The 17691-nt window shown below is 42.7% G+C and overlaps 1 protein-coding gene across 2 annotated transcripts in view; it reads right to left on the bottom strand.

The window, feature by feature from the left end:
• Positions 1-17691, bottom strand: part of Syn3 (synapsin III) — a 360471-nt gene that overhangs the window by 292702 nt on the left and 50078 nt on the right. For both annotated transcript variants that reach the window (XM_038314795.1, XM_038314794.1), the window contains exon 3: positions 4706-4797. In XM_038314795.1, the coding sequence (XP_038170723.1) occupies positions 4706-4797 (92 nt within the window). The remainder of the gene's footprint in view (positions 1-4705; positions 4798-17691) is intronic.

The raw sequence follows: 17691 nt of genomic DNA, 5'->3' as shown, positions 1-17691 counted from the left end.
CTGACCAGCAAGATTCCTGCTGACACCTAGAGATGATGCTTAGCACTATCTGGGTATAGGCCCTGCTGACATATATAACAACCATGGACCCTGGGCAAAATGCCTATTGGCATTTCCAATATGACATCTAAATGCCTCTGAAAGGAGATACCACAAGTCAAGAGTGCAGCTAGGGCTTGTAATGGTCCCACAAGCATAAAAAAGATTCCATTGCTTTCTACCTGCAAGTCACAGTGTGAATCAAGCTGTAGTTTCCTGGTGAATGAGTATTTATTAGACAAGTCTGAGGCTTTGTATCAAGCTTGCTAGACTGGTACTCCACCACTGCCTCTGACACTGTGTCTCCACTACAAGGTCCAAGGAATCTCTGGGCAAAGAAGAAACAAGGACATGACTTCAGGGACAGGAATATGGTAAACTAGGAGGCAGGACAGCAGTTCCATGGCTATGCCCATTGACAGAGTGAACACAATGGGGTAGTCAGTAGAACAGGGAAGAGTCCCTTTACCTACCTACAGAGAAGCACTTTATAATCACTATTACTACCCCACAAGTAGTTTATGACCATGATCACCTAAAAACAACAGCCACCCACATACACTCTCTTCTTTCTTTTCACCTCTTGCAGCCTACCTTACTCTGGGACCATTTTTCTTTGTCTTAAATACTTGTGAGTTTCCCTTAGTGAGGATCTGCTCTTTGGTTTTTATTCGTTCAGCATTCATGTAAGCTGTTTCCCTCGGGGCGGGATGAAAGGCTGGCACCTCATTTTCTTCACTACTCTGAAGGCATCCTTACCACGGCTCTTTCAAAGCCATCACTCTGTTATTACAATAAAAAAACTTACTTCCCTAATTCTGTCTACTCTTAAGAATTTTTTAAAAAATCTCTCTGAAGTTGCACAGACATGTCGGTTTAGAATTCTTTTTCCTAATCCTGCCTCAATTGTGTTGAGCTCTGGCTTGGCATTGTGCTGGAGGAATCATCCCTTGCACTCCTGCCTCTGCTTCATTCTTTTTTTTTTTTTTTTTGGTTTTTCGAGACAGGGTTTCTCTGTAGCTTTGAAGCCTATCCTGGAACTAGCTCTTGTAGACCAGGCTGGTCTCGAACTCACAGAGATCCGCCTGCCTCTGCCTCCCGAGTGCTGGGATTAAAGGCGTGTGCCACCACCGCCCGGCTGCTTCATTCTTTTGTTCTTTTGCTTTTCTTCTGACCCTATGAGTAAATGAACGTTACAGCATATGATGAAATCTAGCCTACTCTTATGCATTCCTAATGTCCTTCGTTCTCTCTGTTTCCTTCAGGACAATTTATTTAATTCCATGAATGCTTCCTCATTCATGTGTCTAATATGCTATTAAACACAACACATCCAAACATTTTGGCAATTATAGTTTCCCATTTCTAGAAGTTCTATTTTTTAGAGCTGTTTATTTAAACTCTTTAATATAGTATGTTTTGGTCATATTGTTTTTCCTCCCCCAACTCCTTCCAGATCCTCCCTCCCTAACCATCTTTATATTTTTTTTCTCTTAAAAGATAAAACCAATCCAAAACAAATTTTAAAAGCACACACAAAAGGACATAGTAATAACAATTAAAACCAAACCAATCAAACAAACAAAAACATAGAGTCCACTTTGTGTTGGTCAACTATTCCTTAGTATGCAGCCTGACCTGTGGTGTGGTTGCTCTTAGCGTCACTCCATTGAAGAAAACAGATTTTTCCTCTCGCAGCAATTATCAATTGCAAATATCTTTTTTTTTAAATTAGGGGTAGGACTTTGTGTTCACTTCCCCTTCTCTGTTTTAAGGCTGGCTACTTAAGATAGAATCCATACCCTGACTTTTGGTCTAATCTTTATTTATTTATTGATTGATTGCATTTTTGAGACAGGGTTTCTCTTTAGCTTTGGAGCCTGTCCTGGAACTCGCTCTTGTAGACCAGGCTGGCCTCGAAGTCACAGAGATCCGTCTGCCTCTGCCTCCCGAGTGCTGGGATTAAAGGTGTGCGCCACCACGGCCCAGCTCATACCCTGACTTTAATGAGGTTAAGAACCTAAAGTTAGATAGGCCATGGATCCTAGGGGAAAATCTACTATAATCATTCTGCTAAATGAATAGCAATAAAATGAATCTTAATGACATAGTGCTATATCCATAAACCAGTGCACTTCTGTTCCCTCATCAGAGAATCTTCTTCTTGCTGTAGATGATAATTAATACAGAGAATCACATGGGGACAACATGCAGAGTCAGCCCTAAGTGGGGTGTATGAACATCCCTTCCCTCAAGGAGTGGGGATCTATGTTGAAGAGAAGGCTGAAAGATTGCAAGAGCCAGAGGTGGCAGACAACTTCAAAGAAACAGCCCTTACCATAGACAACAGGGCTGTTGCAGATATTCACCCACAGGCACTGTGACATCGCGCAGAAGATCTGAACAAATTCAAGCTAGAATGCTTAGTTTTTATAGTTCCCTGTTTTCTGCCAATATTTCCCAACTTGATTTTCTTTTCCTCTCGACAATTACCACTTTCTCTTTTACTGATCTGTGTCCAGCAACTGCAATGGCTAGTCTCTCTGGAGTCTAGCTTCTGTGGTCCACTACTCCTGTTTCTGCTATTTCCTGACACTAATGCTACTTAATTTTGACCATGTGCTAGCTACTGTATAAAGAATTCTCCAAAGCATAGCATGAAAGTATGGTGTTTTTTCGTTTGTTTGTTTGTTTGTTTGGAGATAGGGTTTCTATGGCTGTCTTGGAACTAGTTCTTGTAGATCAGGCTGACCAGGAACTCACAAATATCTGCCTGCCTCTACCTCCTGAGTTGTGGGATAAAAGGCATGTGCCATCACCACCTGGCCGAAAGTGTGCTCTTTTATAAAGAACTTATACTTCTGGCATGCTTGCCATGAACTGGCATCAAGTTTAATGTCCAAGGCTTTTGGGCCTCAATTCAATCTGTGAGGGCTCAGGTACTTTGGTTTCCTGTTCACCTTGAAGGTGAAGTCTGTTGGGATCTCAGTTCATTACTCTCTAAGACAGGCGGGGCTGAGGGTTGACTTCTTTTTCCCTTTCCCTCCTTAGCTTATCAAAGCCAATTTCTAATCTGGACACCAGCACATAGTCAGTCTAAAGACACGGTGGCTTTTGTCCTTGTGGTAGTTGCTTTTTCCATCACTGTGACAGAGTATCCGACTGAAGCCACTTAAGAGAGGCAAAGCAGATTTTGGATCACAGTTTCAGAGAGGTTTCAGGCCATCACTGTGGGGGAAGGTATGACCTTGGCTTGTGAGGGCACAGGGAACCTATCTTCACACTGTACCTGGTCAGGAAAGAGCTGAGTAGAGCTGGGTAGAACTAGATATAACTTAAGGCCCACCGTGGTGACCTATTTCCTCCAGCTTGGCCTCACATCCCAAAGATTCTGCTAATAATAACATTCAAATAATAACAATTCTTATTTATCTTTCTGGGCCTCCCTTGTTTCATTATAATCTCTCCCTGGTAATCCCCATTGTCAGGCCAACTCTCTGAAGGCCGCTAAGCATTATAATTATTGGAAACTAGTTTTTAGTGGTGGCCTACTGGACACAGGAAGTCACACAATACCTTCCCTGCGCTAAGGAAACACGCAATAAATGATTACATTAGCCAATCGTTTTGCTTCCCTCAACCATGCTCCATTGCTTGCCTGTATTTACCTGCAAGGCTTTTTTTTTTTAAAAGATTTATTTATTATGTATACAACATTCTGCCTCCATGTATGCCTGCAGGCCAGAGGAGGGCTCCAGATCTCAGTACAGATGGTTGTGAGCCACCATGTGGATGCTGGAAATTGAACTCAGGACCTCTGGAAGAGCAGACAGTGCTCTTAACCTCTGAGCCATCCCTCCAGCCCCTGCAAGGCTGTTTTGAACTTGCAGAATTCTCATACCCTCTCCCCAGCCCAAGAATAACTCCAGTACTATTGTTTGATAAGATGCTAAACATATGCTACCTTTCCGCCAGATGGTTGTTTTTCCTTCTTTTCCAGACCTGAGTGTCATACCTTACTTATTAGACCCTCACACATTGGCCTGTGCATCTCTTTCCCAGTGCCTAGCCACATAGGGCTGCATTTATGTGATTATTATCTTTCTGGTGGGCAGGTATTTGTCATTTCTGACTTCTGAAGAATCCCCTCATTTCCTGTCCAGATGAGCATACATCCTACACAGCTTTCTGGAGAATCTGATACGCAGGGTTTCACTCTGAATGCTTCATCTGCTGTGACCTTGGGATGGAGTCTGTTCTTGCTGTGGACAGACTGCTCTCCCACGTACCACTTTGTGGAAACTGGCAGCCTCTGGCTGTGGTGTTGCTCTCTCCACACGTGCATGAGAAACAGAGTATAATAGGAACCAAACACAGGCAGAACGGGGTCACAGCTCCACAACCAGAACCCATGCCTGCCTTCACCCCAAGCCTTCCTCCTGGGCTGAATCACCGTTCCTTCTCATGCACTTGTGCCATTAATCATTTCTGCTCCAGGGGCACCTGGGACTCTGTGGAAATCATTTGGTGCAGAGAAGTATACGTGGCACCTGAAAGTGGCACACAGACAGCAGGCAGGGCGGGGGGGGAGGGGTGTGTGAAGGTGTCTCTGTGAGGTTTCTTATAAACACTTTTCAGATGGCTTCTGTAGCTCAGGTTTGCTTACCTCACAATTTTGGTGCCATTTCTCACAACTTGCATGTCTACCATGCAGCCTCCGGTAACATAAGCAGCCAGGTTCAGCTCAGAGAACTCTGCCTGGAGGAGAAAGCAAAACAAACAAACAAACAAAAAAAAAAAAACGAGGCATCAAACACTACTAGGGTAGGATGCTTGTGTTTACTATATATTTCTATTATTGTGCAGTGCACATTCAGGCTTCATCTCAAACTTAGCAATGGAATTTTATCTCTCTTTGAAAAAGGAAGCCAATAGGCAGGTGACATGCTCAGGACCACGTGATGAGCACATCAGTTAGAAGCCATGAGTTTCTGATTCAAGGGCCCAATGTCATAACCACAACTCGCTTCTGCCTCCCTGGAAGCAGCCACTCTCAGTCTGGCTAGAAGATGCCATTGTTAGCAGGTTGATTTCCCTAGAGCGGTCAGTTTTGTGCTATGCTGTTTGTCAGCCCCATGCCGCTGATTCCATGGCTCAGGTAACAGGACTCCTTGAAATTATCTGCCCAACATCCCTCTCTTAGCAAGGGCCTCCTCCCTCACTCCACACATGTAGCTACAGTGGAAGCAATATGGCTGTGTCATTTTGATCACAGTTGACAGGCGGGCATCTGATACAATGTGAGGGAATGATAGACTCCTATCCGAGAGGTTAAAACTACTGAGCAAGATTTGGTGCTTTGAAAGATAATGCCCCCCAAAGGGAATGGCACTTTTAGGAGGTGTGGTCTTGTTGGAGGAAGTGTGTCACTGTGGAGGCAGGCTTTGAGGTCTCATGTTCAAGCCATGCCCAGTGAGACAGACTGTTTCCTGTTTGCCTGAACATCAAGATGTCAGAATCTCAGCTCCATTTCCAGCACCATGTCTGCCTTCACGCCGTCATGTTGCACCATGATGATAATGAACTAAATTCTGAAAATGTAAGCCACCCTGAATTAAATATTTTTCCTTTATAAGAGCTGCCATTTTCATAGTGTCTCTTCACAGCAATACAAACCCTAGCTAAGACACAAGACATGAAGTTTGTTTCTACTCTTTGTTCTTTGTTTTGTTTCTTGGCATTGGGTTGTATAAACATGAGTACAGGCTGACCTCAAACTCACTTCACAGCAGAAAATGACTCTGAACTTCTGATCCTCCTATGTCCACCTCCTAAGTGCTGAAATTACAGATATGCACCACAATGACTTTGTTTAGTGCTGTGGATGGAACCCGGGGCTTTGTGCACGCTAGGCAAGCACTCTGCCAATTGAGCTACATTCCCAGCCCATACGTAGTTTATATCTTTAATGTACAAGCCTGCTTGCTACTTGGGATCATATTTATTACTAGCTGCATTAGGAAAGCATGGGAAACCAGAATGTAAGAGACTGAAGAACAGGAGGAAGAGTTGGGGGAGGAGGATGAGAGAAGGAAGAAGGAAAGATAATCACAGTCACCAGGAGAGGGTGAGGGGGACAGAAGCAGGAGATGGAGAACTCTCTTGATGTCCTTGTCTGAAGATATATCACAGTCACCAGGAGAGGGTGAGGGGGACAGAAGCAGGAGATGGAGAACTCTCTTGATACTCCCGTCTGGTGTGCACTTTTGTGCTTCCTCATCTGTTTAAAGCATTAGCGAAATTGCATTGCGTTCAGAGTTCTGTAAAATAATGCATATCTTTGGTCACACTGTATGCTCCCTGGAGATAGAGACATGCTGCTATGACTACCTCTATCATATTTCTAGAATGCTGTAATGAAGATTCACCTACTGGGTGGCTTAAATGGCGGGAAATTATAGATCTGGGCTAAAAGTTCAAAATCAAGGTGCTGGTTCAACTGGTTTCTTTTGAAGGCTTGTTAAGGGTGGGTCTATTTCTAGGTCTCCTCTCTTCGCTTGAAGAGCACCATTTTCTCTGAATCTCTTCTTAGTGTTTGTCCCTATATCTAAATCCCCCTTTTTATAAGCACATCAACCATATAGCTTCTTACTCTAATGACTTTATTTTTGATTGTTGGCCTCTTTAAAGGGTCTCTTTCCAAGTAAGGTCACATTCTGAGGTACTGTAGATTAGATTTATTTTTAAAAAGTTTAACTGTATCTGTTCTTTAAGAATGTCAGATATGGGGCTGAATGGATAATTTAGTAGTTAGAGTGTTATTGCATTTGCAGAGGACCCAAGTTTGATTCTAAGAGTCCACATCTGGTGGCTGCAACTCCAGCTCCAGGGGATCCAATGCCATAGACTCACACATATAACATAACAGTCACTGAAGCATGGACAACCAACCACAAGGCACACTCCTGAAAATAAAACCTGTTTGTCCCTTAGCAGCCATCAACTGTCAATAGCTCTCATGTGGGTGTGGTCCTCATGAATCCCTCCACCATCCATAATGTAATGTTGATTGGCCTGATCTTGTGTAGATCATGTGTAGGCAGCCCCAGCTGCTGTGAGCTCATGAGTACAATGGCCCTATCATGTCCAGAAACAGTATCACTGTTAAAATCTTTCTTCCCCCCTTCTATGATGTTCACCTTAGGGGAGTGTGATATAGAGATGCCCCATTTGAATCTGGGAACTCAACAGCCACATTCTCTTGGAATTTGGCTATCTATGAGTCTCTGTGTTAACTGATGTCCACTGTAATAAGGATCATATTTAATGAGGGATGAGAGCAGCACTAACCTATGAATATAAAATTAAGGATTTAGAAGGCAGATTGATGCTGTTTTCACTGAGAAGAACAACAGAAGTAGGGTTCCCTCTAGGGCATATGATCTTTCCAGCCATTGGGCTTCTAGCCAGACTTACAATATCAGGTATAAGTTCCTTTCTGTGGAGTGAACTTAAGTTCAAACAGAAGGCAGTTGGTTACCCACATAGCGTTCATGCCACTATGGCATCAATGGGCACATCTTACCAGCAGTTTGTTATTGAAGCTCACAAAATTCACAACTAGGTGAGACTTCTGGTGACCTCTCTCTCTCCTTCAATAGCCTGTAGAGCATCTCTGGCACAATGAAAGATATTTAGCAGGGAGGAAGCCTCCAGCTTGGTATCAGCTTTATTTCTTTTGTTCTGTGACAAAACTGTGTACGGTCTTCAGTGATGGGTTCTTAACATCAAGCTCATTGGGGTGACCAAGAGGAATGGGAATTGTCTCTATTGTTTGTGGGAGTCTACTGGATACCCCTGATGAACAGGGTATCCCACACCTGGCACTGTTCTCTTTGTCAGCCTATGAGTTTTGGTGATATCAATTAAAAGTAGTAATACCAAAATGCCTTATTCAGAGGAACAGCCAAAAGCCTTCCTTTGGATTTAATGAACCAACCTAACTGTTCACATATTCATTGCTCATGATGTACAAGGTTTTGGTCTAAGGATTTCACACACATAAATCTATGTAACCCTGGTCCAGGTAAGGAAGTGGAGGGAGATAGAGATTAGCTATATGCAGGATGTCACACAATGGGCAGCAAAGTCCAAGATTTAACCCTAGGCAGTGCTCTCTAGGGATTGTACAATAGACTATTTACACTCTATTGCCTCTCCCTGAAGTTGCATGAGGCCACATTAATGCTCAGAGATTGTAGGGGTTATATATAGTACTTTGAATAACAATGTCCCTCATAGGCACAGATATTTGAACTCTTGGTCCCTGTCGGTAGCACTGTTTGGGGAGGTTTAGGAGGTATAGACTTGCTGAAGGTAGTCTGTCACTGGGGGTGGGCGCTGAGAGTTTAGAGCCTCACATCATGTCCAGTTTTCTCTCTCTGCTTCATGCTTTCAGCTGAGGATGTGAGCTTTCAGCTTCTTGCTCTGGCTGCCATCCCTGCCTACTGCCATGCCTTCTCTTCATCATAGTGGACTCCTACTCAGGAGCAGTAAGCCAAAATAAACTGGTTCTGTATGCCACCTTTGGTTGTAACATATGAACCTAAGAAAGTATTAAAGAGAACAAGTTTCTAGTGAAGGAAAATACCACTTTATAAAGATCTAAACGTATCACCCTGCAGCTATTTATGAGGAACTATAGCAAAGGGCCTGACTCTCTCTCCAGATGGTATTAAGGGAAATCAAGAACACTTGTGTTTCTTGCTCTAATTAATAACCTCATTATGTTGTGACAAGGTGAAAAGAAAAGATCATTGCTAATGAGCCCACGTTGGTAAACTGCAGTAATAACCTAGCTATTATGTCTGATGCCTTCCAAATTCAGCTCCAGATTGCTCAAAAATACTTAATTGGCAACATCAAGGAGAGTTTTAAAAAAGCTAGTGCATGTGTGTGGCAGGGAAAGAAGTTAAAAGTAAGTTGCAAAACAAGAGAGCTGGTTATTAGATATGTGAAGAAAAGCAATGGACCGAGAGAGGTACAGATCCAGGAGTTGTCTTGCTGCCCAAAGGGAAAAAGAAATTCCTGGATATAAAAACTATTCAGGCTTTGATAGAAAAGTTAAGAGGTTGGATCTGTAGGTTCATCCCTTCACGTGCTCCCAATGGTTCATAGATTCAGTGGATACTGGTGTGGGCCAACTCATAGCCCCGGTTTCAGGCCTGGGGGGTAGCTGGGTTAGTCAGCTTGCTATTTTTCCCTCATCATCACTTCCTGGACGAGTTCTCCAGAACTGCCTGGGCTAGCTCACCCAATGCACCTACACAAGGAGCAGGGCCAGTTCTCCTGCTCTTAGGCCCTCAGATGCAGGCCATCCTCATTCATATTACTAGGGCTAGCTCTACTGTTTTGGCCTGGCAAGGTGCAGGGCTCTCTCTCCTGATTGCTATAGGGAGCATAAGAGGGGGATGGGCAGAGTCAGTTCTTCTGTTCCCAAGGCCTATGGCTGGCTCACCTGTGACCCCAGCAACCGGGTCAGCTCTAGTGTACTGCCCAGAGTACAGAGGCCTGATCTCCTGTGTGCCTCCATGACACAGGACAACAACAGGGTATCTATCCATGGCTAGTGAAAGCCCAGTATCAGTGGTGTAGCAGACACTAGAGGCCTCAAGTCAGACAATGACTCATGGCAATGAACGTTTGCAAGCAAATAAACATGAATGGACTAAAGGGTAAACTGTGTATCTCAATGGGCCATACTTCAGCTTCAATGACAAGATTCTTCTTCTTGTTGTTTTTATTTTGTTTCTTTCTTTTATTTGGATATTGAGTTTTGTTTTAAATTTTGTTTTAATTTGGTGGGAAGTTTCAAGAGCAGAGGGCAGATTTGAGAAGGGAAGATAAGTGGAATTGGAATGCATGATGTGAAATTCACAAAGAATCAATAATAGTTGGAAAAAAGAAAGGAGGGAAGGAAGGAAGGAAGGAATGAAGGAAGGAAAGAAGAGAAGTTAGACGTTGGTCTTGTACAGATTTTCATGTCTAGACTTATTTCCCAGACATGGATTATAAACAATTAGAAAAGGTGAAAGCCTGCATCACAAGGCAACAAGATTCTGTTATAGCACATACAGAGAGTTTAGGAAGCAAATAAAAAGGGAATTCCTCTGTATTTAACTTTCTAAAGCATCAACAGCAATGAAAATGAACACAGAGGTACCCAAGCACCTCTCCATCAAAACGGCTCTCTGGTCCTGTTGTAGGGTCTAAGACAGTGGTCACCTTAGAAGAATATAATTGTTTCCATAGAGACTGCAGTGGACCAGATGCTATTCCCCAGATAATATACCAAATCCTAATCCCTGGTACATTGGGGAGCCCTTTTAGGGAATGGATTTTTTTCCAAGTGTAATTAAAGTGACTATCTGAAGAGATCATCTTGGATTTAGGTGAACTTGAATTCTAGTGACAAACACTGAGACAATCAAATAGAAGGTAGAAGCCACGTGAAGAACAAGATGAACACCAGAATGATGAAGCCATGGGCAAAAATGGCCAGGAGAGACTAGTATGTAGAGGGTGTCAAGGAAGATTGTCCCCAAAGCTGAGGGTGTGGGAGGGCCTGCTGAAATCTGAGGAAGGCTATCTAACATCTAGATCTACAAGCTATGTTGTTTTAAGTTTCCCAGTTTGTGTTACTTTTCCATGGCAACCCTAGGAGACAAATAAAATAACTGAGAAATGAATATAATTTCAGCATAACAGGCCAAGTCAGAGGAGACTTCCAGAGGTCAAATGTGGTCAGTAGGCTGCTCTATCATCTAGAACTCGTGCATAGAAACATGTACAGTCTCTCCCTTTCTCTCTGTAATATAGCAATTACCCGTTTTGCAAACTTTAAGAGCAACTTAAAATTTTTGCATTAATTAACATTTTAATTTCATTTTTTTTCTTCAGTTGTCTTTTATGTGATAAAAAAATGCTACACTTGAGGCTTTGTGGTACAGATTCATGTGTACTCAAGCTACACATGTATGTAAGCTACCCAATGTATTAGCCAATGAGTTTCATTAAGTCCTCTCTAAACATCAGTTTTAACACTTGTGAAATGGAGATAATATAAATAATATCTACCTCTAAGATTTTGTGATGGTTCAAATTTCTGAGACAATTAGCATGCAGCTGAGACACAGGGCTTCTGTGAAGAGCCACAGTTAGGATTATCTCCAAGTATTTCATTGTCTTAGTAATTTGAATCGAAGGCATCCAGAATGGTAGAACTGCTGGGTGTGGTGGTGCATATCCTTAATCACAGCACACAGGAGGTAGAGGCAGGCAGAGCCTTGGGTTTGAGGTCAGCCTGGTCTACAGAGCAAGTTCTAGGACAGCCAGGGCTGCACTGAGAAACCTTTTCTCAGAAACCAAAACCAAATGGTAGAACTAGAAAAGCAGCAATATCTTCAAGTATTTGTGCCACAGGAGATGTAAAATACAGAGAATGTGTAATGGTTTGTCTTCATTGTCAACTTGACTGAATTTTGAATACCCAGGAAGAAACACTTCTGGATGAGTCTTTGGTGTTATTTCTAGAGAGCTGTAACAGAGGATGGAAGACCTACCCTGAATGTGGGTGGAACCATCCCATTGGTTAGAGTTGTGGACTAAGCTGACTAAAGAAAATGAGTTCAGTGCTGGCTTTCTCTTTCTGCCTCCTGATCTGTCCAGACATGAGCAAACAGCCTTGCGCTTCCGCTCTTACTGCCAAGGGCTTCTCCTTCCACCATGCCTTCCCACCATGATGAACTATGCCTTCGTGTCATAAACAAAAAATAAAACTCTTCCCTTTCATTACTTGCTTTTAGTCAGGTATTTGGCTAAGCAATGGGGAAAGCAACTAATAACAGACTTTGGCTCACGACTACAATAAACTACTCAAGACTCTATTTATAGTCCCATCTTAGCCAAGGAGAGCAGACAAAATACATTTCAGTTTTCAGTCATCCTACAGTAAGTATTTCAGGACTGGGGTTCCTGCAGAAGTGATGCTATTATCCCTATAATCATCCAAGATCACTGCTTGGAGAGAGTTTCCTGGCTATAAAGCAGCAAAGGAGGACTCACACTGAGTTCAGTCATCACCTCAAGACTGAAGCTCAGGAGAGCCACTGTGGATAGAATTTTCAGGCAGTATATAGGAAAATATAGAGCTACATAGAAAAAAAAAACTCCATAAGGAGGGATCTGGAGGTCTGTGGCCAAGCACTGGTCTGACCCTGTGTAAAAGGAAATACACAAGGCTGGGGGATTAGGGAATGGGACAACACATCAAATATCAGTAGGCTCAACAGCCTGCAGAACCCACACAGGCCTAGGAACTGTTTGTGTGCTTGATGGTTACAGGGTAAAGACTTTGTGATACAAATCAGATTCTCAAGACTTAGTCGTAGGGCTGAGTCACTCCTGGACTAACCTGCTTTGTTGGTAGGAGAATGGACACTATGTCTCTAGTTTACATCTTTGATGATTAGAAGCACTGTGTACTTTTCTTGGTGCAAATTAGAACTTCAGATCCACAATTTGGTGAAGTATCCAATGCAATCTTAGACACATTTGTATTTCTGTTTGTAACTATTATTAATTTATCATATATATGTTAAGAATATTCTAGTGTGAAAATTTTAAAAATAAATTATAATTCTATATATATTATTGATATATTTATCTGAACTTATCTTCTTTCATTCTATGTTGCATCTTTTAACCTTCTGATTTTTTAAATGTAAAACACACACACACACATATATATGCAATGATATGGCTGACCGGACATGCTTGGCATTGTTGCAGCTAGATCTCTCAAAGATCTGCATCTTTCAAAAGTTCAGTGGACATCAAGAACTCCTCTTCAGCATCAGCCATGTGAAATCAACCCTTAGCAATGGAATGTGGTCTCTAAATGTTAGGGGAGGGGAACAGGTGAGGAAGCAAGCTCATCCTTTATTGAGTCATTCCCTCGACTGGGGATAAGTGTGTGTGTATCATCCACTACTACCATGCTCACACATCCTGGAAGAAATTCTTGGCTTTATACGTGAAGTTTCAAGCTTCACCCCAGTTCCAAACATTATCATTTTAGCTTCCTTTCTGCCTTGCTGCAAACGCAAGCCAATGTTCTTGTGAATAATGAAGTTACCTTTTGTCTATTTCTTGCTACCCAGGGCACATAAAAAATTATTTCCTTTATTTTCTTAAGGTTTATTTTAAAGAGTCTTTCTGTGTGCATTTGTTCACACAGAGTGTGTGGGTGCCTAAAGAGGCCAAAAACAGGATGTTAGGTCTCTGAAACTGGAGTGAGAGGAAGTCTTAAGTCACTCAATGTGTGTGCAGGCCTCTGAAAAGAGCAGCAAGCACTCATACCTGCTTGGCCATCTCGCTGGTCCCTCCTATTCTATTACTTTGGAAATGAACATCACTTTCAATTAAGTCTGATTGTTGGAACTCTATCTTATGAGGGAAAGCAACTGTGTGATACAGTCCTAAGAACCGGAGACATCATTAAGAAAGGTAGGTGCTATTTCTTTGATCTATAGATGGGCTGTATAAAGCATAAACAGGTTTATGAGTATTTTGTTATTCTTTTAAAAGTCGCCGGGAGATGTTTCCATCATTGATGCCAATGACACCAGAGCTTTGCTGCTTGATTATAATCTTTATTAAACATCTGCATGAAGAAAGGGAGAGACAGTGGAGAAATATCAGCCTTGAACTTTGAATGAGAGCTCTAAGACTAAAATTTGACACTGACCTTAGGCTAGGGTCTCATTCTTACCTAGCTTTAATTTGCTTTATCTTTAATCTGCAACACTGTAATTGGTGAAGTCAATTATCTCCATAGGCGCTTTCATTTTTATATAGTCTCTTTCTCAACCAGAATTTTTCAGTTACTACCACAAAAACAAAATCTGTTATAATAGTAACCCTGATGAGAAAGGCACACCAAGCAAGAACATGCTTTGTGAAGAATCGTTCACTGCTTTAAGGTCATTTTTGGCACACCATAGATATTAAAACACACTTCTTTAATAAACTATTAGTTTCATAATTTGAATGTGAGTGGGGCTGCGTTTGATCTTGACGATCAACTTGAAGGGATTTGGAATCAACTGGGAGACACATCTCTGGATATATTTCTGAGGACATATACAGAGAAGATTAAACAATGGGATAACCTATTTCAAAGTGGGTACTTTACAATGAGCAGTCCATGTACTAAGAGACCTGAAGAGAAAACAGTGTTCCCCTTCTTCTTTCTCTCCCTGAGCAAGTACATCTGTCGCTGCTGATGCCATCCTCGGTGGCCATCAGATCCTGGTTCTTCATCCTTTCAACTCAAACTCATTACTAGAATTTCTTCAGTGAGCTTTCAGACCTTTGGTGTTGTACTGGTGTTGCTGAGGCAACCAGTTTTACACGTTGATCAGCTATCAGGTTCTCAGCCTCTCCAGTATGCAGAAAGCCACTGTTGGGCTCCTAGGCCCTGATGTGTAAGCCAATCTAATAAGTGCCCTCCTATAATAGGTACACCTATTGGTTCTGCTCCTTTAGAGAACCCTGCCTACTGACAATGAGTCCTACATCTGCTAAATAACTTGCCTTTGGGGACTATATTGCCAGAGGTTCTAGATAAGAGTGATCAGGAAAGTATTTTTGGGCAAATAGTAGGGGGAAAGCTCAAGATAAGGGTCAATGAAAAAAAGCGTAGGTGAGGACATGGGGTAATGAGGTAATGGAATGGTGAAATGTTATTTGTTGCAGGGACACTGACTCCATTGGTAAGTGCAGCGGAAAGCAGCTAGAATGCTGGAATGGAGTTCAGTTCATGAAGCTTTAGAATTCCTGGGGAAGGAGTGAGCATGCCATTCTATATCATATTCATCTGCTGCAGCTGGACAAATTACTGTGAGTTTAGGGACTTTAGACAACACAAACTCATCTCATTGCTCTGTAGTTGAGAAATCTAGATTATCTTGGCTGGTCTTTCTGTTCTGTCTTGCACAAGGCCAAAGGCAAGGTGCTGGCCAGCTGGGCTCTGACTGAGAGATTCGGGGAAGAAGCTGCCTCTGAGATATTGAGAGAATTCAGTTCTTGGTCACCACAGGACTGAAGTGCCATTTCATTGATCTGTGTGCTACTTAAGATGGTGTTTTTGTCATCCTGTATCCTCCTCCTTTTTCCCTTTTCTTTTTGAGATAAAACAGCCCACACTACCCTCAAATTTGAGAGAGAGCCAGGAATTACACTGATCTTCTTGTCCTTCAGTCTCTACCTCCCAAATGCTAAAGCTGTGGGCATGTACCACCACACACAGCTCATAGTGTTGAGGACTGAACCCAGGGACTTTTGCATGACAGTCAAACATTCTGCCAACTGAGTCACATCCGCAACCCTTTACTCCCCAGCTTGGAATGAAAAACAGACTTTTTCTGATTTCTAATTCTGATACATCTTCTATCTTTCACCAGAGGAAGTTCTCTGTTTCTGAGGGCTTATGTGGTCCTGTGGTTAGACTGGCTTAAACTGGACTCTCCGAGACACTCCATAGCTTCAGGCTCATAACTATAACCATGCAATCACATCTGTGTTAGGAAGTAGATAAACAGTGGGTCTAAGCAGGAAAAGATTCTGAGAGAGTAGTGGTTTGATCGTGAGCCCTTGTAATATCCAAGCTGTGGTACAGATAATACATATGGCTGGAATCAGATCTGCCAAGAAAATCTCTGCTGTACTCTTCGAGAAGGAACATGTCCCTTTCCAAGAAAACACAAAGAAATATGTATGCACGCAAGTACACATGTGCACGCACGTGCACACACACAGGAATAGAAATCAAATGAACTCAATTTCCTGTAAGGCCTCTGGCTACGTTCTCATGAACACTGATACCTGACAAGGATGTCAAGCCAAGAAGATAATATGTCTGAAAGCATGGGTTTTTCATGTCTCCTTACTGATAATTGCACTTGCGATGATAATCATGGTGATGACAGCACGGGAGGGGGAGATTGCAGCTGTTATTATTATAATATGTTGAAGGATGTATCAGGCCAACAGATCAATGGGAAAGAATGAAATAACTGAGGCTTGGAACTGGATGACTGGCTGGAATGTGCGAAAGAAACCAAGGATGTGTGGGAACTCGAAGGTAGCAGTTATCAGCCTTGACCATGAAGCCTGACTGAAGGAGGATTTCGACACAAAAAGATGTTGTCCAGAGTGCCTGAGAAAGGCAAGATGCTGGCAGACAGACTGGTCTGGAATCTAAGGGTAGCTGATAAGATTCTGGAAATTCCTGTCAGTTAGTGGAGACATCTCTGGTACAGCGTGTTCCCTTGATGCTTACTTGGAGTGTGCTCTGGTACAGGGCAGTAGGTGTTCATGCATCTTGTAGGAAGAGAGACAGAGAGACATAGACCAACAGGTACACAGGAGATGGATACTATTTCCCAATGGCCATTTTGTGACACTCTGCCTCTTAGACAACCTTTCTTTCTTTGTTTCAGCAGCAGCTTCTCAGCACACCTGTGACTGTGTTTGCCAGGGGATAGAGCCAATGCTGTGTGTGTTCTGACTGCCAAACTTTGCACCTGAGGGTGGATCTGAGTGTGTGGCCATTGAATTCATTGCCCCTCTTCTGCCTTTTGGTGTTTCTAAGGTGCTTGCTATCTCCATCGTCCATTCTTCTTTCCACAGCTCTGTCTTCTCAGCCATGTATCAGATGGAGAGCATCTTCATTATCTTGAGTTTCTGGTTCCCAGGTGGCCCAGCTCTCCTGCTGTCTCTTTGACCCATGTGCTTGCTGTGTCCTATGACTTATTAGTTAACCAGATAATACTTCCATTAAGATTTGGATTAGAGGGGCTGGAGAGATGGCTTAGTGGTTAATTTAGTGGTTAAGAACACTTGTTACTCTTGTAGAGGACCTGGGTTTTGTTCCCAGCTCTCATGTGGTAGCTTACAACCATCAGTAATCCCAGTTCCACAGGATCTGATGCCCTTTTTGGACCTCCACAGGCACCAGGCACAAACATGGTGCACATGAGACATGCAGGCAAAGCACCCATATACATAAATAAAAGGAAGTTGTTAGGATAATTGTGATTACAGAGGAGAGAACAGGCTACAGTGCTTGGGGTTGGAGCTTATAGCAGGGGACTTGCATGGGAGCACTGAACACCCAGAGGTTACCGTTGGTTTGCTAAGACTCTTGTTACCTTTGTGACCTGAAGTGGTGACGGTGATTGCTAAGGGATGATTAAAGTATTTCTGAGTCCTTTAGCAAATTATCATCAGACTTTCATTCAAATCCAGAACAAAGACTAATGTCTTACCAACTCCCAGGAACAAAACTGGGTGTGAAATTCCTCCTATAGAGAGCAGCATTCTGTACACACAGTGACCTTCCCCAGTCCCAACGTTCCCTAACAGCCAAGACACTTATGCAAAGGACAAACACTGGCAATAATAACTTTAAAGAACTAAGTATAGAATGCCGAGCCCTATGAGGCTCACAGAGTCTCGTGGTAGTTTCCACTGCTTCCCACCATTCCTGGCCCCCTGCCTCTGAGCTTCAAGTCCTGTCCCCCATAGCGA

Source organism: Arvicola amphibius, chromosome 17, assembly GCF_903992535.2.
Source record: "Arvicola amphibius chromosome 17, mArvAmp1.2, whole genome shotgun sequence".
In the NCBI taxonomy this organism is placed as follows: Eukaryota; Metazoa; Chordata; class Mammalia; order Rodentia; family Cricetidae; genus Arvicola; species Arvicola amphibius.
The sequence above is the reverse complement of the archived record's forward strand: the minus strand, read 5'-3'. Positions and strand labels throughout refer to the sequence as shown.